This window comes from Chiloscyllium punctatum, chromosome 10 (assembly GCF_047496795.1).
Source record: "Chiloscyllium punctatum isolate Juve2018m chromosome 10, sChiPun1.3, whole genome shotgun sequence".
NCBI lineage: Eukaryota > Metazoa > Chordata > Chondrichthyes > Orectolobiformes > Hemiscylliidae > Chiloscyllium > Chiloscyllium punctatum.
The window spans coordinates 56783293-56807448 of record NC_092748.1 but is presented as its reverse complement, the minus strand read 5'-3'; the positions used below and the strand labels follow the sequence as shown (position 1 = coordinate 56807448).

At 39.0% G+C, this 24156-nt stretch overlaps 1 protein-coding gene across 7 annotated transcripts in view; it reads left to right on the top strand.

The window, feature by feature from the left end:
* Positions 1 to 24156, top strand: part of LOC140482180 (mitogen-activated protein kinase kinase kinase 20-like) — a 140430-nt gene that overhangs the window by 13596 nt on the left and 102678 nt on the right. For all 7 annotated transcript variants that reach the window (XM_072579203.1, XM_072579208.1, XM_072579207.1 and 4 more), the window contains exons 4-7: positions 11303 to 11404; positions 18750 to 18815; positions 20694 to 20722; positions 23596 to 23733. In XM_072579203.1, the coding sequence (XP_072435304.1) occupies positions 11303 to 11404; positions 18750 to 18815; positions 20694 to 20722; positions 23596 to 23733 (335 nt within the window). The remainder of the gene's footprint in view (positions 1 to 11302; positions 11405 to 18749; positions 18816 to 20693; positions 20723 to 23595; positions 23734 to 24156) is intronic.

The following is a 24156-nucleotide window of genomic DNA, read 5'->3' as shown; positions in this document are numbered from 1 at the left end:
TTTTTAAACTTGTATACATGCTGTTTTGATTCTGCTAACAGGTGCACTTGGACACAAGTGCTGCTTCACATGACAGCATTGAAATTATGGAATGGCAGACACCAGTCAACCTGTCCTACTTGTTTTTTTGTTCCCAAAGAGCCCTGCTCTGTCCATACAAGTCCATATCTTTCTTTCCTTCTACTATTTATCAAATTTTCCCTTCTAATTCCAATAATCCATTTCCTGTTGTTGTGGAAGCAATGCGCTGTTTTTCTTTTGTCCCACTAGCACAAGGGTCACAATATAAATTTAACCTATTTTGCCTGGTTTCTGTGTGCTTTTTTTGAGGTTGAACTTATAATTTAAAAAAAAATTCATCAAGCAAGTTTACTTTAATCTCCAAATTATTGATTTTATTATAAAACAAAGCTTGTTCAATAAATATGCAAAATTAGTTAACAAACTTGGATTGTAGTATGGAATTGGAATTTTTATCCCTGTAAATGACACAAATGCACACACCAGGTAGAGGTGAGGAAAAATATAGATTTATTTTTGCGGAGATAAATTTCCAGAGAAAAAACATTTGGGCCAATCTGTCTTAGGTCTTGAGGGCTGAAATGATGAGGCTTGGAATGGTCAGGTGAGAATGTTCTGGCATTTATTGATGTGTGTGACTAACATCATCACTGGGATCTTGGTAGACACTGCTTCCTCAGGAAATTCAGATTTCATGCTGAATTCTTCATGAAGGTGCTTCAGAAACAAGAGACTTGAGCTGAACAGCTTGTTACTTAGCAGATTATCCTCAAGTTTGCAAACAGTGTTCAGACAGAATAACCTGAATAATGGTAACCCTCCAGATTTTGATGTGGAGGATTCAGTAATTGTAGTACCATTGAGCCTCAAGAGGGGGTAGTGGTTTCTCTACTGTTGGAAATATATTGGTTCCCACACAGAAAGCGACACACAGCCTGTTAGTCCCTATGTCTCTCTCTGAAGAGCAAAACAGCTTGTTTTACTCCCCAGATCTTTTTCTTTAGTCCTGTTTTTCTTTTTGGAAATGTTTATCTAATTCCTTTTGAGAGCCATGGAATAAAATGGAAAGAGATATTATCATTCATCTCAAAGCATTTGATTTCTGATCCTATTGATTGAGGGAAGGTAATTAAGGAAGCAACTAATGTTACTTGGGACGCTACCTTAAGGAAATCTACAGTGAGATCCTGGACCAGAGATTATTGATCTGCAGCAGTTATAACATCTTCCTTTATGCTATTTATGACTCTAGCCACTACAGAACTTTCTCCATGATTTACATTTGCTTCAGTTTTATTAGTGCTCCTTGATGGCACACTCAGTCAAATGCTTCCTTGATCTGAAAGTAACTCTCAGCTCATCTCTAGAATTCAGCTCTCTTGTTTATATTTGTCCAACTTGTCCATGCCGACCAGATATCCCAACCCAATCTAGTTCCACCTGTCAGTACCCGGCCCATATCCCTCCAAACCCTTCCTATTCAATATACCCATCCAGGTGCCTTTTAAATGTTGCAATTGTATGAGCCTCCACCACTTCCTCTGGCAGCTCATTCCATACTTGTACCACCCTCTGCATGAAAAAGTTGCCCCTTAGGCCTTGTTCATATCTTTCCCTACTTACCTGAAACCTATCCCCTCTAGTTCTGGTCTCCCCCACCCCAGGGAAAAGACTTTGTCTATTTATCCTACCCATGCCCCTCATGATTTTATAAACCTCTATGAGGTCACCTCTCAGCCTCTGATGCTCCAGAGAAAACAGCCTCAGCCTGACCCTATAGCTCAAATCCTTCAACCCTGGCAACATCCTTGTAAATCTTTTCTGAACCCTTTCAAGTTTCACAACATCTTTCCGATTGGAAGGAGACCAGAATTGCACACAATATTCCAAAAGTGACCTAACCAATGTCCTGTACAGCTGTAGCATGACCTCCCAACTCCTGAACTCAATACTCTGACCCATAAAGGAAAGCATACCAAATGCTTTCTTCACTATCCTATCTACCTGTGACTCCACTTTCAAGGAGATATGAACCTGCACTCCAAGGTGTCTTTGTTCAGCAACATCCCATTTGGAGTAAGGCTGCATTGAGGAATGGAGCAGGGAGTTCCAGGCAGAACTTAGAGTGAACATTATTGAGGAAGTGCTGCTTGATACCACAGTCTATGATACCACTCAGTATTTTGCTGATCCTGATGCACTAGTTGAATGACTGCATTCTCCCAACCTTTTGGGAACAGGCTGTATCTTTCCACATTGTCAATTTGCCACATTGTCAAGTAGATTAGAGTGTCATAGCTGTTGATGTTCATTGTCTTTGCTGTTTCATTGCATTCAGTGGTTGTTGATATCATGTGGAGTAAGTTGAAGCTGTGGTACTGGAGTTCTCAGGAGAAGGTCAAGGTGGGTCAGCAACTTGCACATCTGCCTGAATATGGCAACAAATGCTTTAGTCTTGTCTTTTGCTTTTGTGTGCTGTGCTTTGATATCATTACAGATGAGGATATTGAGGAGTCAGTCCCTCTCATTAGTTATTTAATTGCCCAAATCCATTCATGGTTCGTAATAGGGCTGAAAAGGTTTGTCCATACCTGTTGTTTATAGATTATCTTAGCTCTGCCTATAGGGCATACAATTGTATTCTTGTTCATGGCTTTATTAGTTTGGGCACTCGTGTTTTAAATCTCTGGTGTTGCTCCTGGCATTCTGTTCAACACTTCCCATTGAACCATAGTTGGTGCCTGTCTCCATGGTAAGCTGAAAAGAGATGTCGAGTCTGAGGTTACTGATTGTGTTGCAATTCAATTCTGCACACAGGAATTTGGGTGTACCCAGTTTTGGGCTGCTCGCACTGTTTTGAATCCATTCCATTCAGCAGTGGTGCAATTCAACAGTGATAGATATATCCGAAGAGGGACTTCCTCCCGAAACTAGCATGCATGTGTATTTACAAGAAATTTACTTCTTTGGTATCCCAAACATCTGTCTGCTTTACATATAAGATAATGTTTTTATACTAAGGCCCGAGTGTTGTTAGTTGTATCAGTTGATAAATGTGTATGATTTGGGGGCATTGATTGAATGGTTACTTGAGCACCAAAAGACATTGATATGGGTAGTGTAGAGTTACATGATGTTAATTTGTGAGGTTTCACTCTTTTGCTAAATCTAGTAACGACTGGCTTTTCTTTCCTTACGTGCTGGCTGTCAGGGGTATGACACAGTGCACTATTGCCACCTGAATTCCTGTCATGTACACCCAACATGTGCGTCTTTGTGTTTGGAGCTTCAATTGTAGTGTAATCTCCTGAGCAATCCACTTGGATTTTCTTCCTGTTGAAATCGAGAGATTTGTGTATTTAAAAAAAACTAACAATATGCCAGTTGGGACTTTTATTTTTACAGAGGTGCTACTGGCAGTAGCAGAGTAAGTAGCCAGTTATTTGTTACCAGCTTCATTAGAGTGAATTAGACTTCATAAAGCCACGTGACTTGAGAGCCTGGCTTCAAGTGCTGAACAAAATGTGTATCCAGGAGGAGATGGTTTCAGTTCAACAAGTTCCTTCCTATTTAGTTATGAATGCTTGTAACCATATTTGAAATAAATCATTCTCTCTGCTAGGAGATATAGTTTGTTAGCTTAAGTTGCTCTTATTTCCTGCACTATCAATGTTAAATTACTGGGAAATGCTGTGTTGCTCGGAATCTGCTTGAAAATTCAATACAGATAAAGGCTGATGAATGGTTTGCAAATAGCAACTCTAAGCCACATACAGTTTGTGTTAGTTATGCATACATGGTATTTCAATTTTGATTGGCTGCCAAAATTGAATTCTAACAATTAATAGTTATAGTGGCATGCAAATCAAATGTTCATTTCTAATCATTGTTGGAAGACCATTTTCGACTGTTTAATTTCAGAATATGTAAAAGGCATGTTTCTTCTAATAAACAAGTGAATAGCAGCACTGTTTGTATAATATCGTCTTTTGTAAGAGAGGCAGGACATGAAGTATGTATCATACTTGGCTAAATAGCTGTCAGGCTGCTCGCATGCTTTTTACAAAAAGTTTGCCTCCAACTGTGTACATCTTCTACTTGTGTCCCACTCACTCACTCTTACAGAATTACAACGGTTTGCACCTGCCTTACATTTTTAATCCAGTATATACATCAGTCTGTATCAGTCTTGAATTTTCAAGCAGATATCTAGTTACAACATAGCATTTTTCAGTCATTTAACTTGAATGTTGACATGTCTAAATTACTACTGTGATCCTGCATCTGAATTCTTGTTAGTTTTCCTTGTAGTAAAGTTTGTTTTCTGTATAATTCACATACTCACTGCTGCTTTACTAAATTAACTCAAATATATTTTTTCACCTTTTGCTTAATGTCTAGGCCTTGCAGCAATAAAGCATCCAACATTTGGTTGGAAAGAGGGATTAGGTATGAGAAAAAGACTGGATGTGTTATTGAACATGCTAATGTTTCATTCAAGTGAGCAAGAAAACTAGCTAAGAAAGGAGAGTGAAACGAGAGCAGGCTTGGGATAATTAGGAAATTGGGTAATGTGCTTACTAAACCAGTGACTCTACATGATTTTAAAAAAGAAGTTACATCCACAGAGATACTGCTATTAGATATGCAGAGAGCACTACTACAAAAGCAGCTGGACTACTGATAACTACAGTATTACTGTAGCCAACTTTCATGTTGATGGAGGAGAATAGCAGAGATTTGACTTTTGAGGAGGTACATAAAGAATCTTCAGTTCACAGGTTTTGCTTACTTTATAATTTTGTGTAGTGCCAATATCATGGAGCTACAATTATCACGGTGCTACAAACTCCTCTGCAAATTTCAAAGAACAGGGTTTTACATAAATTGCTGGGAGAAACATCTTAAAGCAATTACAAATATTGATTTAGGAGAAAGTGAGGACTGGAGATCAGAGCTGAAAATGTGTTGCTGGAAAAGCGCATCAGGTCAGGCAGCATCCAAGGAGCAGGAGAATCGACGTTTTGGGCATGAGCCCTTCTTTAGGATTCCTGAAGAAAGGCTCATGCCCGAAACGTCGATTCTCCTGCTCCTTGGTTGCTGCCTGACCTGCTGCGCTTTTCCAGCAACACATTTTCAGTACAAATATTGATTGATTTTCCACTCTATTTTCGGTCAGATAACAGTCATTTTCTCTGAGTCAAAATGACTAATTCTCGATCTTCCTAACTTCCGTAGAAAATCTTTCACTTTGCAACATAGGTGTGGTCTAGGCTACACAGGCTACATGGCAACTGAACTGATCAAATTGTCATTCTTTAAAAGCTGTTACTTGGCTGGATATAAATGAGTGGGAGTAAAGCAGAGACTCATAGGGAGTCAAGAGAGTAGAAACAGGATATAAAGAAGCAGAGCAGTGCGCCTAAGAGACCAGAGACTGGGAAAGGCAAATAGTGATATCAAAGTTATATCACTACAAACAGTCAGAGTGGAGAAATGGAATGCAGCTGGGTTGAATATACTTGTAAACGTAATTGAATCTAAATGAATCAACTATATTGGGCTCAGTTGTTAGCATTGCTCCCTCACCGGCTAGGAACCTGGTTTGGATTCCTTCCTCATGAGTCTCTGTGTGCGGTTTGTATATTCTCCCCTTGTCTGTGTAGGTTTCCTTGCGGTGCTCCAGTTTCCTCCATGATCCAAAGATTTGCAGGTTAGGTGGATTAGCCATGTTAAGTTGTCCATAGTGTTCATAGATGTGCAGGCATGGTGGATTGGCCATGGGAAATGCAGGGTTACAGGGATAGGGCAAGCAGTGCTCTGGATGGAATGTTCTTCCTAGGGATGGTGTGTATTCTTTGGGTTGAGTGGCCTGCTTCCACAATTGGGATTCTATGATATTGTATTGATCAACTAAATTAGTTTTTATGATGACAAATCACTTATTATCTGATGCCGATTACATCATTGATCGCAAATAAATCAGTGATTAATGAATTTGTCATGTCTTAATGATAAAGTTTGATGTTACACACCAAGCGATAATAAAACTGAATAGGTTTGTATTTTAAATGAATTGTAATCTAAGGATTTTAAATAATGAAAGTTTAATGAAAATTAAAACATTTCATTAGCCTTTTCATATGTAAAAGTGACTTCAGCACAGGAGTAGCAGCTTATTGATCATGAATTTAAATAGTAAATTCAGTAGCATAAGCTCAGGTATACATGGCTGGGGGTGGAGGTTGGTGCAGAAAGGAGATTGGGAAAAGTAATAATGATGTGATTCTGTAGCTGGGTGCAGAAAGGTATTTCAGCAATCACAAATGTGGATCCAGTATGCTGTGTTACCTTATTCAGGATTGAATGATAGAGCAGACTCGATGGGGTGAATGACTTAATTCTGTTCCCACATCTTATGGTCTAATGCAAAGGTCAAATAGGTCATTGACTTCCTGAAGAGCACTGAGTTGAGAAGGTAAACTGACAGGTAAGTACAAGCAAAGGAACAAACCAATAAACTACTTCTGTACTGAAGTTACTTTAACATATGGAGAGGTGAATTGAAATGCTGTATATTGTTCATATTGACATCAACTAAGTAGTTAGAAAGAGGAATCTGCACCTATGAGTCAAAGTCGGGGATCTGGAAAAGAAACAAGTAAGTAGAACCTTTTAAGGGTAGCTCTCTCCAGCTCAACGAGCAAACCTACATCCAGAACCTCAATTTGAGCTACAAATCTTCTCAAAACTTGCTAGTCCTTGTACTCATGAATATCAATAAAGCGTAATAAAGCAGGAAATGCAGGCAGGTTCAAGTCCCACTTGCTCCAGAGATGTGTAGTAACATCTCTACAGGTTAATTCTAAAATATTCCATCTCCCCAGAAGGGATCTTGTGGCACACCGGTAGTGTCACTACCTCTTATCCAGGAGATCTGGATTCTAGTCTCCTGTGTTCCAATGATGTGTAATATCATCTCTGCACAGTTTGAGTAGAAAATATCTACTCAGGAGAACTAACTTTCTATGGCGCACCAGTAGTGTCCGTATGTCTGGTCAAGTAAAGCTTGGGTTCAAGAACCACCTGCTTCAGAGGTGTGTCACAATACATCTGAACAGGTTGGCTGAACTGAGAAGATAGATCTTGAACAACTATAGCCATCTTCCTTTGTGTTCAAATGACTCCAACCAATGGAGAGTTTTATCCTCTGTAGCCAAAGTGACAAGTTAGGCCATCAGATTTTTCCTAATGAACAGTCAAGATTCTTGGCACTAGAATCAAACTCCCCACCATCCAACACTGTTCCTTTGCTTGTGGTTGCCTGCCAGTTTGTTTTGCAGTTGCAAAAAAGGACAAGCAATGAAAGGTGGTGGTCAGTCTGTGAAAAGTGCTGATGTAAAGGTGGTGTATAACACTGGCACGTATAAAGCTACCAAATTGGTATAGCATATTTGCAAGTTTCTTATTTAAATGATATTAGATTAAAAAGCTATGTAGGCATTGATTCTATCAGATTGTATTGTGGTAATAATGTTGAGCCAGTTTGAAGTGCTCAATCTGAGATTTCCTGTTTTGTTTTTTGAGAGTTTGGTGTGCGTACTAGGTACTGTGGAAAAAGAAGAAAGGGAGGTTATGGTTTAGGCTGTTGCCTTTCCAGCCCTGTCAATCACCTTTTTGGTTTTGCTTTCCTGACACTGATCATGTGGTTACACTGACGTTCTGTGCCTCTGCCATTTCCTTGTGCTTTCCTGAAGCCCTGCACTGGCCACACTTGACCTCCAGGTTTTCAACCATCAGAATGCTGAAGGTTCCTAAAGGCTCATTTGCTTTTGATAACTGAAATGATGCTGAAACATTGATAACACTCTGAGTAAAGATCTTTTTAAATAAAATTAGGGAAACCGCATTCTGGCACCTGCCTTTCAGTCTCAAACCCACTTTGAACAATTCCACATTTCCAGCTTTTCAGATCTCCAAGAAATACCTATTAATAGGAGTAGTTTGCAAACTGGCACTGACAATATGCCTTCCTATAATAGAACCAAGTTGTTCCCAGGAGCATTATAAAACAGAAACCGTACAGTAAATCACAATGAAAAATTAGCGCTAACAAACAAAAGCTTGATCAAAGAGAGAGGTTTTAAGGAGTGTCTTCAAGACAAAAAGAAAAGCTGAGGATTTTAATGAGGGAAGTCAAGGCCTTGAGGACCAGACACAGCACCAGTGATGGAATGGTTATACTCAGGAATGTTCAAGATGACAGAATTAGAGGAGAATTGATTTCTGAAAGAGTTTGGCATTTGAGATTATACCAGTAGAAGAATGTAAATTTTAAATTTGAAATATTGCTTAAATAAGTGACTGGATAAGGAGATAATATTGGTTTGAATGGACAGCAGAGTTTTGGATGGCTCAAGTGTGTTAATGGTAGAAGTTAGCAAACAGGCCAGGAAAACATGAAACAGTAACGTTTGGAAATAACAGAAGGCATGAGTGAGGTTTTCAGTGACAGGTGAGCTGAGGCAGGTGATGTTATGGAGTTGGGAATAGATTGTCTTTGTAATATTGTGGTCAGAACTTTATCTCTGGTTTGAATAAAATGGCAAGGTTGTGAACTGTTTGTTCTTTTGAGGCTGAATTAAACAGAGTTTATGCTAGAAACTGAAGGTCTTGGCCTTCCCAGCACTTAATTGCAAGAAATTTCTGGTCCTTTGATATTGGATCACAAACAAGTGTATTGACAATTTAAAACCAAGTGGGTGGATGAGGGAGTATGAGAGAGTTGGTTATGAGATAGGGCTGAACATTCAGCTGTATATATGTGGAAACATGATTTTTGACTGATTTTCATTGAGCAGCACAAAGATAGGAAATACAGAGAAGGCAAGGGTAGATTATTTGAGAGACATCAATGGTAATGTTATGGGAGTGAGAAGAAAAGTCATTGCTGATGATTTCCTAGCTATGGTTAGTTAATAATGGAATTGGGCCTGTGGAGAGGCATCGGAAGAGAATAATGTGACCTAACTGTGTCAAAGGCAGCAGGTAGGTGGGAAAAGACACATAGAATTAGTTTTCCTTTACCAAGTTGAATAGAAATTAAGATCAATTCAAGATGCTTTTCAGTACAGTGATAGGGATGGAATCCTGATTGAAACATGGAACTCTGGAAAGATGGGCATGACGTAGGAGGAAACAGCTTCGAAGATGAAAGGAAGGTTCAAGGTGAATTTGTGAAGACTTTTTTCTTTTGTGGAAAGGGGTAATGACAGCAGCTTTGAAGGAGGATAGTACCTGGGGTGAGAAAATCATCAACATTATCAGCTGTTATGGGAACCAAGAGGGGTATTTGGAAGTCAGCAGCTTTGGTGGAAATAGATTAGATTACTTACAGTGTGGAAACAGGCCCTTCGGCCCAACAAGTCCACACCACCCTGCCAAAGTGCAACCCACCCATATCCCTACATCTACCCCTTACCTAACACTACAGGCAATTTAGCATGGCCAATTCACCAATTCATCTTTGGACTGTGGGAGGAAACCGGAGCACCCGGAGGAAACCCACGCAGACACGGGGAGAATGTGCAAACTCCACACAGTCAGTCGCCTGAGGCGGGAATTGAACCCAGGTCTCTGGCGCTGTGAGGCAGCAGTGCTAACCACTGTGCCACCGTGCCGCCCGTAAAGTTGGGTTAGCAGGAGATGGGTCAGTTGGACAAGATAAACCTGGGGATAGCATGGGGGGAGATTGAACCAAGCTTTCTCCAGTATATGGACTAAGTTAGTACAGGGGAGAAGGTCCTTGGAAGGTTGGTCCGGTAGACTGAGGCAAGTGAGAGAAGCTGCTGAGTGGATTATATAATCCATGCAGAAGGCCTATCCCAGAAATCTTATATCACTGAACTGTAAAAGAAAAGAACAGTTGCAGTAGATATATTGTGAATAGCCTGCATTTCTCAGATTCAAAGTCACAATGACCTCTTTGAGATACTAGTATTCAGCCGTTAACCTACTTTATTACTTTTTTTTATTTTTATGAAATATGTCATTCATGAGTAGAACAAAAGCAAAGATATTCTGAGAGTGACAATCACAGTTTAACCACTCTGCTGCTATCTTTTCCTAAGAGGACTGAGCTCTATTTCTAGTCGGGAATTCTGATCCTGGCTCCTTCAGCAATGTGGAGCAAAACTGGCATCAAACAATTCCCACACAACACAGATTTGGAGGTGGTGGTGTTGGACTGGGGTGTACAAGTTAAAAATCTCACAACACCAGATAATAGTCCAACAGGTTTATTTGGTAGCACTAGCTTTGAGTGCTGCTCCTCATCAAGTGGTTGTGGAGTGTAAGATCATAAGAGACAGAATTATAGCAAATGTTTACAGTATGATGCAATGGAAACTGAACACTTAACACAGGATAGTCAGAGGAAGTCAGACATGCCCTCTTTTGCAGCAGTCATTGTGCCACATTCTTGTTTTAAATGTCAGGAAACGTAGCCAGACCCTTGATAGCTGCAGTGAAAGGGTAAGTTTGTAAGGTTAGTGAGAGGTCAGGGTACATTTGTTTAAGGGGTTAGTGTTCCAGATAAGAGATGGAGTGATTAGGGATGATTGTAGAAGGATTGTCAGGTCTGGTTTGAAGAAGGGTGGGGGGAGCCGGTTTTGGGTGCAACAAGTTGGTGGGGACATGGAATGATGCATCTGAGGAGTGTGGTCCCAGCGATTCGGGCTGCACAGCAGGGAGTGTGGAGTTAGTTTATTTGTGAAGAGTTGCTTAATTGTGTGTGTGGTTTTGGTGTCTGAAAGAGATGTAGTTGGAATGGTGAGTGCTAGATTGGAAGGTTAACTTGCTCGCTACGCAGGCATTATACAAGATTTTAACTCTCTGACTTTCCCTGGATAACTATTAGCTTAACCGAAGCAGAGCCCTCCCAATTGTCCAACTTGGAAAAAAATAAATTTAGAGGGTTCCAGATGCAGTGGAATTACCTATCAGAATCTTCAATTTCCCAAGCTGGTCCCATGCAAGTGCAGCGTGATCCAAATGTGCATCTCCAGTTTGTGCTGCTCCAACAATTATCTGAACATCGGAGTAATTGGGCCTTGGTTGTACCAATAATCTGTAACAGGAGAGTCTGTGAACTGTTAACTTTTTTTCTGCAATAGGGATTTTTTATTCTAGTTTCTATATTGTATTTAAAAGTACAGTTGAATTATTTTATCTATTCTTTTCAAAGTAATATTTGCTGGTTTTTTCCTTTCTCTTTCATTAGAATATGCTCATGGAGGGTCACTGTATGATTACCTGTCAAGTGCTAAAAGTGAGGAAATGGACATGGATCAAATTATGACTTGGGCAACAGATATTGCTAAAGGTAACGTACCTTCATAATTGGAGAGTTTTTGTTTTAAAATGATACGTGTATATTTGTATGTCTATGCCTCCAAATCACAAACTATTAAATTTAAGAGCAGATTGTACATCAAAAATAAAATCTAAAGTCATAAAATAGTAGGCTCAGCCTGGCCCCATCCCCCAACTTTGGTACTGAAGGACAAGAAATTATTTTAGTAACTGCCTTGTTATACCAGTTTCATTAGATTGTAGCAACCAGAATAAATGCATTGCTGTTGTGTGTCTATGGGCTTCAGTTGGAAAATTAATTGTATGGGATCTATACGTCTAGTAAATGCCATCTCAACTACAGTGTTCCAGTGTGAATTCAGAAAATGATTGAATGATAGGAAGTCTTGAATTTGAATCATACATTTTAACTTTAAATAATTTTGGCCATTTTTCTAAATCTTGTTTATTAGTAAGTGTTTTAATGTTTATTGTTGCACTGCAGTTCAAAAAACAAACTTTGTGAATAACACTATTCAATCAATTTACCTCTTGAAATGAACTTCATACTGAGCAAAGGCTTTCAAATCTGCAGTTGACTAAGTATTGAGAATATAATTACCCTGTAGCTGACCACAATGTGCTCATGCAGCAATTAAGGTGACAGTGATATTGCGGCTGTGCTGTTGAACTGATAATCTGGAGATATGGGTTCAACTTCTATTCTGGCAGTTGCTGAATTTAAGTTGAATGAATTAAATAAATCTGGAATCTTGCATCAGCAATGGCAGGCATGAAAACCTATCAGATACATTAATCGAGTGCATAGGCTTAAGCCGAGAGGGGTAAGATTGAAAAGGGACCTGAAGGGCAACTTTTTCACACACAGGGTGGTGTGAATACAAAATGAGCTACCAGAGGAGGTGGTGGAGGATGGTACAACTACAATATTTAAAAGACATTTGGATGGGTACATGAATAGGAAGGGATACAGTCCAAATGCTGGCAAATGGGAATAGATTCTTTTGGGTATTTGGTCAGCACAGAAGAGTTGGAGCAAAGGGGTCTGTTTTCGTGTTGTACAACTCTGACTCCTAAGTGTTTTTCAAGAGTCTTATATTTGAAAACGATGAATCTGAGGGCCAGTGACCAAATTAAAGCTTTAGTTGCTGCTTTGTGGTGACCTATCTGACCTCAGCTAAGGCAGTGTTTAAGTCACTATATCTGACTTCAACCCTGGCTGAGGGAACAAATATAAATGTATCACCACAAAAAAAAGTCCTAATCTAACTGCTCAGTGCCCTATTGAAAGTTAACATGCATGTAGAAATTAAGCGATGATTGAATCAAATTCAGCAGCATTGCTACCTCATTGACAGTCTGTCCAGATTTCCATACAAGATATAACTATGTTGCCAAGATATAACAACTATTCTTGAGTATATATTGTGGTGTTTAGAGAGAGGGGAAGCTTCATTGTTGGGGAATTCTTAATATTGCTGAGTTATTGAGTAGCAAATGCAATGGATTGCTATTGACATTGCTGCTTCAATATCAGCAGAGATTCTAATTTCTAACTCAAAATGAAATCCGATGTATGCCAGAAGTTATAAAAATACTTTTATTTTGCAGTTGCTCAACTGTCTAATTTCGAGAAAGAGCACTGAGATTCCTTGAAAATCCTATCCAGCAGTGATTGTAATTCTCTTATAGTTTAAATAACAATGCATCTGCTGATATGCCAAGTATAGTTATAAATTATTACTAAGGTCACAATTGTAGAATTACCAATTACGTAAATCATAGTAGGATTCTTGTCCGCTAGAAACAAGATACTTCGGGAGTGGAAGAGATTGCACTTTTTAAAATATGATTTGCCCCACTTTTTAAATCTGCCTCCACAGTCTTCTGTCTTTTCATTTAATCATTTGCTTTTGTATATTCCTATTTATTCAAGTTCATTTATTGAATTTAAGTCTTTTGTTTTGCCTTTGCTGAGCTGTGCATAACTTGCCAGGTAACACTGTCAGCAGCTGAGAACAATACAAATTCAGCTGGTCCTGCTCGAAAACAGCAACAGGAGGGGCACTAAAACTTAATGGTCCCTGGCAGTCGTGCTCCATGCCAATCCATTTCCTTAACATCATGTATTTTCCAGTTTCCTGGAGCTGTAGTACAGCTGTTTGCTGTAGACCTATGTCACTGAGGGATAGGAATTAGGAATGTTAAAAAGCATTGTCGGTACAAACTGGAACCAAAATACTTCACGTTCCAACTGATCCTCTGTACATTTGTGTCTGTTTTATGATGTGCTGCCATTGTGTTAGTTCTAGAAAAATCTCCACTGTAGTATTATTTATGTAGAATAAAATGATTTATACATACAAGAATCAGGTTTATATAAAAAAAGAATCATTGGTATATTTCTAGCATTTCATAGCTATCTTATTTGTAGTCTGTATATATTATGGAATTTAATGGTAATAATTGATAGTGTTTATACTTCTGAGTCTACAACGTACAGAAAAACCAATGAACCATTGGCAGATTGTTCTGAACCAAACTCAATCATGTTTTGGTTTCACACCAGCAGATGTATAAGTTTTTCAGTTCAGAAGAGCAGATTCATTCTAGCAATAAGACTGGTTAGGTTTGTGGCATCTTCTGGATGTAAGAACTTATAGAAGTCTGTTGGTTGTCAGAACCGAAAAGAATCCATTCCCTCAACTAGAAATAAAGTTGAATGGTTTCAGCGTCTATAAAGGAAAATTGGATAGATTTAGTCCAGTGAGAAATTAAAGGGAAGGTGGAATATTTCTCTGCAACCAGGAATGAAAAGGGTGTTGTTAGAAAAAAGATTAGATTATTTTTGTTGTTCGTCGTGACCTTTTCAAATTATCTTGCATGTGTAGGTGTTTGTTTTGTTTTGCATACTAAACTTGCATTCTTTCGTTTATGGCAGCCTCGTGTGAATATGTTCAGTAATTAACAGTCACAGTAACTAACAGTGAAAAGAAACTTATGATGTTTCAAGTCAGGTTTCATTTTGGGGTCTGACTTATTAACTGAGATCCTATCCGGCTGAGTCTTTAGTGAAGGCATTATCCCTATATACCTGGATTCCCTTGTGATTGATAGGTCTATCAACTTCTGTATTGAATACACGTAACAATAACTCAAAAACAGCTGTGTTAAGAATTTTGGCGATTCAACAGAACCCTTAGGGAACATGTAAGTCCTAAATGCCTAACCCCTTATTTTTAGACCATGATCTCATATGCAGTGTTAATTAGAACAGAAATTTACAATGATCGAAAAAGTTACAATCCATTTATATTCAGTTGTGTTCTGGGATTCTTGCTGGTTGTATAACGAATAAATTTCCCAGGCGAGCAGCTCAGATCTGGAATGGCTTGTCTGAATTTGATTTGGAGGCAGATGCATTGAAAGATTTCGAAGGGAATTCAATAAGAAGATTGAAAATTTGCAGGACCACGGGGAAAGGACAAGGGCATGAGAACAGCTGATTGATCTGAGCAATCAGGCTCAGAAATAACAGACCGAATGGCCCATTATTTATTAACAGAAAACTTCAGAGCTGCACACTGTAGTCCTGAAGCAGCCTTACTTTTTTTATCCTGTCTAACTGTAGTAAGACATCTTCACTTTTGTGTTCTAGTCCCTAGGGAATAAACATGAATATATTGTTTACATTCCAAATTCCTTGCTGTATGTGATTCCTGTAGAAGGATACACCTTCCTTTGAGTGCCAACATTTCCCAGTTTTTCACCATTCAGTAGTATTCTGTTTTTGTTTAAAATGTTACCCACTAAATTAACTTCACACTTCAGTCGGTAGTATTCCAACTACCCTTGTTGTCTATTCATCCAACCTGTCCATATCCTTTGCAACATCTGTGTCATCCTCATCAATTATTTGCCCACCTTGATGTACTGTTGACAAATTTGGATATGTTGCATTCAGTCCTTTCATCTAGGACATTAATGTAGATTGTAAATAACTGAGACTCAAGTACTGGTCATTGGGTACCCCTGCTAGTTGCAACGTGCCAACTAAAACCAGTCTTGTTTATTCGTACTCTGTTTTCTGACTATTAACGATTTTAAACTCCTACTGTATATTAGTCTCAATTCTTGGATACTTCTGAAACTCCAAATATACCACAATCACTGCTTTCCTTTTATCTGTCCTATTACTTATGCCCTCAAAAGACGTGTAACAGATTTATCAAACACACCTTTACTTTCATTGTTTTGTGTTGACTCTCCTGAATCATATTCCCTTCATGATATTATGATTTCTAAGTTCCCTATTACCACATTTCTAGTCCTTGGTTCTAGCATTTTGCCTTCCACTGATGGTTGGCTGTCTGTTTCTGTTTCCCTCTTCTTCTCTTCCTATTTAAATATCTATAAAATATTGTTTATATGAATAGAATTTTCCATTCCCTTGAGTAGTGAGGGCAGTGGCAAAAAGTTGGGGAAACACTACATAAATGGAAAAATCACATTCTTTACAAACAAAAATGATAATTTAATTTTTCTCTTAAGATTTCAATGGCCTTGTTCAGAATCTCACCAATTAGTAGCAAGTATCTTATTTTCATGCTTGTATTTCCTTTTTAGCTAATCACACTTCATTTTTATGCAGCTACCAGTTCTCCTAGAATGGTCCCGAATCCTGACATAATCTGAGGCAGTTTCCTGGTGACAACAGCTTACCATGTGCTACTTCAGGCCTTCTTTAAACTCTATCTTTGCTACAACATTTCTGCACGCTTCATAGATACAGTTCTATTAATCCAAGCAAGTTGACATCGTCAACCTACCAGCCTCACACAACATCATTCCTTTTTTTTCAAGCCACCTCACACACCAGCTCAGCTTTTCAGGGGGAATTCAATTTGCAGTTGAGTGACCACTTATGGCTTGCACATTTCTGCCAGGTCACTGTAAGTGCTGGGGCACATGTACATCTCCCCTATCTATACAGGATGCATCTCATGGCTTTTAATTTCATTTCTTAACACTTACTCACTTAATGTTTATGTGGAGGTAACCAACCTCTCTGGTTTGCATTGCTTTTTAGTGTACAGGATCTCCCAATATTGGAAAGTAGAGCATTCCTATAAAACCTTTCGTAAGCTGAAATGGCGTAAAGCGTAGAATCATTAATTTATATGGGAAAAATTTCACCTTTTCTTTTGGTTAGCGAAAACAGGTACTAGTGTAGGTCATTCATAAAAGGAAGTGGCATAAAGCAAACTTTCAAAAAGGAGAGGCAGCAGCTTGCCACAGAACAGTAAACTATCAAAGGGATGGACAAATTGCTGTACCTCACAGGGTTATGTTAATGTTACATCTACAGCATGTGCCAGCAGTTTACATGGCACAAACACTGCAAGTGCTTCAATCAAATGGCTATGTGTGAAAGTCAAAAGGGGAACAATTTGCCGTAGTCACTCAATGGGATCGTCTAATTCTAAAACGGGGTTAGCTACCATCAGTACTGTTGGTCAGATGCAGCAAGCCTCAGAATTACTGGTATGTGTGTTGTGATGCTGGGAAGACATCAGTCTGAGCGAAGATGATTATTCCTGCTATGAGTCAATAAAGAGACTGAATATAATGACTCTGAATAAAATACCATTTCGCAGTGATGTGCGATGTGAGGTGATGAGGTGTCCCCAGTCAGTGAGTAGGAAGCGCAAATGGAAGGAATAATTAGTAGTTTGGGAGGATAGGTGAGTGGGAGTTGTTGAGTGCACATGATGTATACAATAATAATAGTTGTGGAATATGAGTATTGGTGAGGTGTATATGCACTGGCAGGGTTCGTGTGGTGAGTTTGTGTGAGTCTCACTTGAGAAAGCACTTTGTCAACAAATGGGAAATTTCAGCCCTGTGTTACTTTCTTGGCTAATCTCATTTCTTTTCTCTTCCATTCTCACTTTGCTGAATTCTAAAATTCTCCCAATTCTCAGACCACTACTATTTTAGGTATCATTATAAACTTTTCTTGATCGAATTCTATCTTGACCTCCTATATTAATTACAATTGGGTTACTTTTTCCAGTGGATTTTCATGCCTTAAAGGGTTAACTGCAAATAATATAGTGATTATTTAAAAGCTTCCAAATGTTTGCTTCCTGCCTTTTCATGTACTTTCCCAATCTACTTTAGCTGAGACATGACGTGCTGTTCTAGAAGCTTTGAATAAATGCATTGTGCAATACAGCATCACACAGGAAAACCTTGGGTTTGCCCCTGAGCTCAGTTTAGTTTTGAGCTAATCACTGAGATTAATTAACTCACTATTGATTTCATCCTGAGCTAGGGAGAGCATATTATGCTGGAGGTTCACTTCTGATTGCTATCCAAAAATTCTGTTGAAAACTATATGCAGGTGCTACCAAACCATTTATGCCAACAACACGTCGTCCCTTCAGTTTTCTATGTGATTGATGATTGTACTTTCTCGCCATAGTCTTTTTTTGTTATGGCACTGTCCCCTCATTAATGATTCTCTGCTTTTCTAGCCAGAAATGGACTATTTGAAACCACCTTCCCCCCCCACCCCCACCCTGCCCACCACCAAATTCCCAGTTCTAACTTTCGCCATGTCAATCATCTCAGTCTTATTGATCCTAATAAATTATGATCTCTGGCTTCAGTTGGTCTGTTTGACTCTAAACTGAACTTCAGACCCTACAACCTGCCCATCATCAGGGCCCTTCATTTCCAATGTACTAACTTCATCTGTCATTTCCTTAGATCTGTTAGCAAAACATCTTCTCTCACCCATCTTTATCTCATCGGCTAATCTGAAATGTAGAAAGTATATGGATATTATTTGCCCGGTAAAAGCATTTTTGAATCATGTTGCATTAAAACAGTGCCAGGTCTTTGAATGCCTGGAAAGCATTTTCTGAACTTAAGAGTTGCTATCTCCAATTATACTAGTAGGGTTCAAAGTCGAACCTAGAAATATTATGTCACTTGAAGATAACTAGAGTGATTAAAATCACTGTGATTTGAACACATGGAGCTGTTCTTGTGCTGTGTTTGTTAAGATTGACTGACTGTGGCAGAATATTTCTAATTTTTAAACCAAAAAGAATGGCTCATAGCCGATGAATGATATTTGGCATTTCTGCCTTTTCATCCCTTGATGCTTTATTCCTCTCCTATCTTCCTCAATCAGCTTTCCCTCACTGGTACATTGTTAAATTTCAACAACTGCTGTTTCTGTTTCCTTGTGCTTCTGTATTTTAACTTGACTTTAGATTTTGCAGACTTCGTTAAATCCATTTTGTTGTGACATATTCTGACTGTTTGTCTCATTTTCCTTAAAGGTATGCATTACTTACATATGGATGCTCCAGTAAAGGTAATTCACAGGGATCTCAAGTCTCGAAATGGTAAGCTATTAATGTACTAAAATTAAAAACTAAGGCATATCTTTGAAGATAAATCTTTGCAAATAGAGATATTTTTAAACAGTCAAAACAATATTAAGGTAACCATGCATCCAGAAGTGTCTTTGGGACTCTAATGTTTCTCAGCAAAGGTACAGGAAATGGAAAAATTTTGTCCTGTCACCCAATCTTGTAAATTCCATACCCACACTTGTAACTTTAAAACTGTAAACGTGTAAGTAATCTTTTAAAGCAATTTTGATGTATTTTGAATTCGCACTGAAGGATAACATCATTGGACACTCTTGCCCTGTAGTATTCTTGAAGGAGAACTACATACTCAGTTATAAGAAAATTCAAAATATTATATGAATCATCAAGAAAGAAGCCCAGAGGTTTCAAAGTTCCCTCCTATTGCGCGCACAATGAAATTGTTTGCAGTATATTTATGGTTGATCTCAATTTCAGAAACATGTTTTGTATGCTGAGTCCATGAAACTGTGTTTATCATCAATGATGCACAAAAGTTAGGGCTTGAATTGGATGTTCAGATTTTTTTAGGCCTGCTCACCTATTTGTTAAGATCTTGGTGGCCTCAACTTTACTTTGCTGTTTAATCAATAGTCTGTCTAATGCAGTCTTAAAAACATTCATTTCCCTGACCCACTTCAATCTGGGAAAAATAATTTCTCCAATTAACAACCCACTGAAGAAAGAGTGTATCAACTCAAATTCTTCTCCACTTTAAATTTAAATTATTTTTGAACTGTGTCCCCTATTTCTAGTCTCTCCTGATAAGTATCCTCAGTACCCACATTTGAGGATTTTACATGTTTCAATGAGATTACCTCTCATTCTTCAAAATTCTAATGGATGCAGCCCCAACCTGTCTATAAAGTACCTCTTTCAGCCCAGGAATAAGACATATGAATCTTCTCTGAACTACCTCTAATACAGTTTTATCCTTTTCTTGAGTTAGGGATTCAATATTGTACACAATATTCTAAAAATTATAGGCTTGTGCAGTTGTAAAAGCATGTCCTTACTCTTGTACTGAATCCCCCTTCTAGTATATACCAATGTTCCATTTGTCATCCTAGTCATTTGCTGAGCCTGCATACCAACTGTTTGTGAGTCACATTCCAGGACACTCCAATCGCTCTGCACTGCAGAGTTCTGCAGTCTCTTTCTATTCAAATGATGTTCTGGTTTTCGATTCATCGTGCCAAAGTGGGCAAGATTCCATTTTCTCATGTTATTCTAGATCTGCCAAATTTTAACCCAGTTATTTTATCAATCTATATTCCTCTGTAAACTCAAGCCAACACATTCAGGTAGAGAGCAGCATAACTGTATCACTATCAATTACTCACTTTTGGACAATGCTAAAACTCCTAATTTAATAACTGAAAGCCATTTCCACTTCCATTCTTCTGTCTTGGATACCACAGTGTTGAAGGCACAGAATGGATTCAGTTTCTTTATTGAGCTGAGAAAAATCAGTGGAATTTCAGAGAACAAAATCCTGCTCCCTCCAGGAGTTTCTTTAGTCAGTATGATTAAGGAGGAAAAGTTGAAGTTAATATTTCTGCTTTAGTTCATTGAATATTAGGATGACAAAACTGAGCAAACGTCTGCAATTCGTTCCTTTTGTTTTACAATAAATTCTTTAATAGCAGTAATTTTCTACAAATTGAATATTTTTAAGTTGTGGTTTTGGTGATAAAATAGTGTTTTATCCCGCATAACTATCTCAAAGACCACAAGGTTAATTAATTAAAATCTGTTTTTTTCTGTTTTGATTCTATTTTCTACATATAAACTTCTCAGCTGAAATAACATCTGACCTCTCTCTCTCTCTCATTCTAATGTTACATCTAGTGGTGATTGCTGCGGACAGAGCGCTAAAGGTGAGTATAGAGTCATAGCATGGAAACAGACCCTTCGGTCCAACTCATCCATGCCAACCAGATATCCCAACCTAATCTAGTCCACTTGCCAGCACCCTGCCCATATCCCTCCAAACCCTTCCTATTTATATACCCATCGTATGTTGCAATTGTACTAGCCTCCACCACTTCCTCTGGCAGCTTATTCCATACACGTACCCTCTGTGTGAATATGTTGCCCCTTAGGTCTTTCTTATATCTTTCCCCTCTCACCCTAAACCTATGCCCTCTAGTTCTGGACCCCTCCACCCCAGGGAAAAGATCTTGTCTACTTATCCTATCTGTGCCCCTTATGATTTTATAAACCTCTATAAGGTCGTCCCTCAGCCTCCGACGCTCTAAGGAAAACAGCCCCAACCTATTCAACCTCCCCCTATAGCTCAAACCCTCCACCCCTGGCAACATCCTTGTAAATCTTTTCTGAACCCTTTAAGGTTTCACAATATGCTTCGATAGGAAGGAGACCAGAATTGCACGCAATATTCCAACAGTCGCCTAACTAATATCCTGTAGAGCCGCAACATGACCTCCCAACTCCTGTACTCAATACTCTGACCAATAAAGGAAAGCATACCAAACGCCTTCTTCACTTTCCTATCTTCCTGCGACTCTACTTTCAAGGAGCTATGAACCTGCACTCCAAGGTGTCTTTGTTCAGCAACACTCCCCAGGACCTTATCATCAAGTGCCTGAGTCCTGCTAAGATTTGCTTTCCCAAAACGCAGCACCTCACGTTTGTCTAAGTTAAACTCCATCTACCACTTTTCAGCCCATTGGCCCATCTGATCAAGATCCTGTTGTAATCTGAGGTAACCTTCTTTGCTGTCTACTACACCTCTAATTTTGGTGTCATCTGCAAACTTACTAACTATGCTCACATCCAAATCATTTGTATAAATGACAAAAAGTAGTGTACTCAGCACCGATCCTTGTGGCACTCCATTGTTGACCATCCCTAATCAGTCCTTGCCTTTTCAAGTACATGTACATCCTGTTCGTCAGGATTCCCTCCAACAACCTGCCCCACTACCAATATCAGGCTCACTGGTCTATAGTTCACTGGCTTGTCCTTCCCACCTTTCTTAAATAGTGGCACCATGTTAGCCAACCTCCAGTCTTCCAGCACTTCATCTGTGGCTATCTTTGATACAAATATCTTAAGCAAGGGGTCCAGGAATCACCTCCATAGCTTTCCACAGAGTTCAAGGGAACACCTGATCAGGTCCTGGGGATTTATCCACATTTATGCATTTCAAGACATCCAGCACTTTCTCCTCTTTCAAGATGTCAGCATCTATTTCCCTACATACTATATTTTCCATTTACTTTTCCGCAGTAACACTGATGCAAAGTACTTGTTTAGTATCTCCCCCATCTCCTGTGGCTCCACACTAAAGGCTGCCTTGCTGATCTTTGAGGGGCCCTATTCTCTCCCTAGTTACTGTTTTGTCCTTAATGTATTTGTAAAATTCTTTTGGATTCTCCTTAACTCTATCTGCCCAAGCTATCTCAGGTCCCTTTTTTGCCCTCCTGACTTCCCTCTTAAGTATACTCCCACTGCCTTTGTACTCTTCTAAGGATTCACTCAATCTATTCTGTTTATACCTGTCATATGCTTCCTTCTTTTCTTAACCAAACCCTCAATTTCTTTAGTCATCCAGCATTCCCTACACCTACCAGTCATTCCTTTCACCCGAATAGGAGTATATTGTCTCTGGACTCTCATTATTTCATTTCTGAAGGCTTCCTATTTTCCAGCCGTCCCTTTACCTGCGAACATCTGCCCCCAGTTAGCTTTTGAAAGTTCTTTCCTAATACCCTCAAAATTAGCCTTCCTCCAATTTAGATCTTCAATTTTTAGATCTAGTCTATCCTTTTCTATCATTATTTTAAAACTAATAGAATTATGGTCGCTGGCCCCAAAGTGCTCCCCCACTGACACCTCAGTCATCTGCCCTGCCTTATTTCCCAAGAGTAGGTCAAGTTTTGCACCTTCTCTAGTAGATACATCCACAAACTAAATCAGAAAATGTTCTTGTACACATTTAACAAATTCTTCTCCATCTAAACCCCTAACGCTATGGCAGTCCCAGTCTATGATTGGAAAGTAAAAATTCCCTATCATAACTACCCTATTATTCTTACAAATAACTGAGATGTCCTTACAAATTTGTTTCTCAATTTCCCTCTGACTATTAGGGGGTCTATAATACAATCCCAATAAGGTGATCACCCCTTTCCTATTTCTCAGTTCCCTCCAAATAACATCCCTGGATGTATTTCCGGATTTATCCTCCCTCAGTACAGCTGTAATGCTGTCCCTTATCAAAAACACCACTCCCCCTTCTCTCTTGCCTCCCTTTTATGTTCTTCCTATAGCATTTATATCATGGAATATTAAGCTGCCAGTCCTGTCCATCCCTTAGCCACGTTTCTGTAATTGCTATGATATCTCAGACCCATGTTCCTAACCTTGCACTGAGTTCATCTGCCTTCCCTGTTAGGCCTCTTGCATTGAAATAAATGCAGTTGAATTTATCAGTCTTACCTTGTTCTCTGCTTTGTCCCTGTCTCCTCTGAATGTTTGACTCGCTTCTGTTCTCAACTGTCTCAACTGTTCCAGTTTCAGATTGATCTCATTTCCCTTGCAATCTCCCCGGGTGTGCCTCTTTTCCCACTCCCCCCCCCCCCCCCCCCCCCAACCAAAGACCTGCCTAGTTTAAATCCTACCAAGCAGCTCCAGCAAATCTCCCTGCCAAGAGTTCTGAGCTTTTATGTAGTATTGTGCTTGAAAACAAGAATGTCTTACATGATTGCGTTTTGCATTACCCCAGATTTGTGATTTTGGTGCCTCACGGTTTCACTCTCACACAACACACATGAGCCTGGTGGGAACCTTCCCATGGATGGCACCAGAAGTTATACAGAGCCTGCCAGTGGCTGAAACATGTGACACGTTCTCCTATGGTGTGGTAAGTATATGATGCAATAGAAAAATAGTCTCTCACAAACATTAATTGTGTAAGTGTCAATTTCAAAGTGTTACATTATTCCATATTCATGATATTTCTTGAAACATGTAAAATTGAGTGAAAAATTAATGTGTATTTACCAATATTCTCATGTAAAAGCTGTATTTTTGAGACTGAATATTTGAGTCAAATTTTCGGTAAAAAGTAGGGTATTAACTTTTATCCAAGTAACACGTTAGAGGCCTTGAACTCTATGCTTTGCCCTTGGAACTGCTGATAATGCCACTGGTTCCTGACCACAGTTCTGAACTAAAGGACTGGTTCATCCCAGCTATCTATTGATTTTATCATTTGAGTGAGAAAAGAGCAATTGGGGAGAATAAAAAATTAAATAGTTTTTTTTCCCCACCAACACTGCTCCCA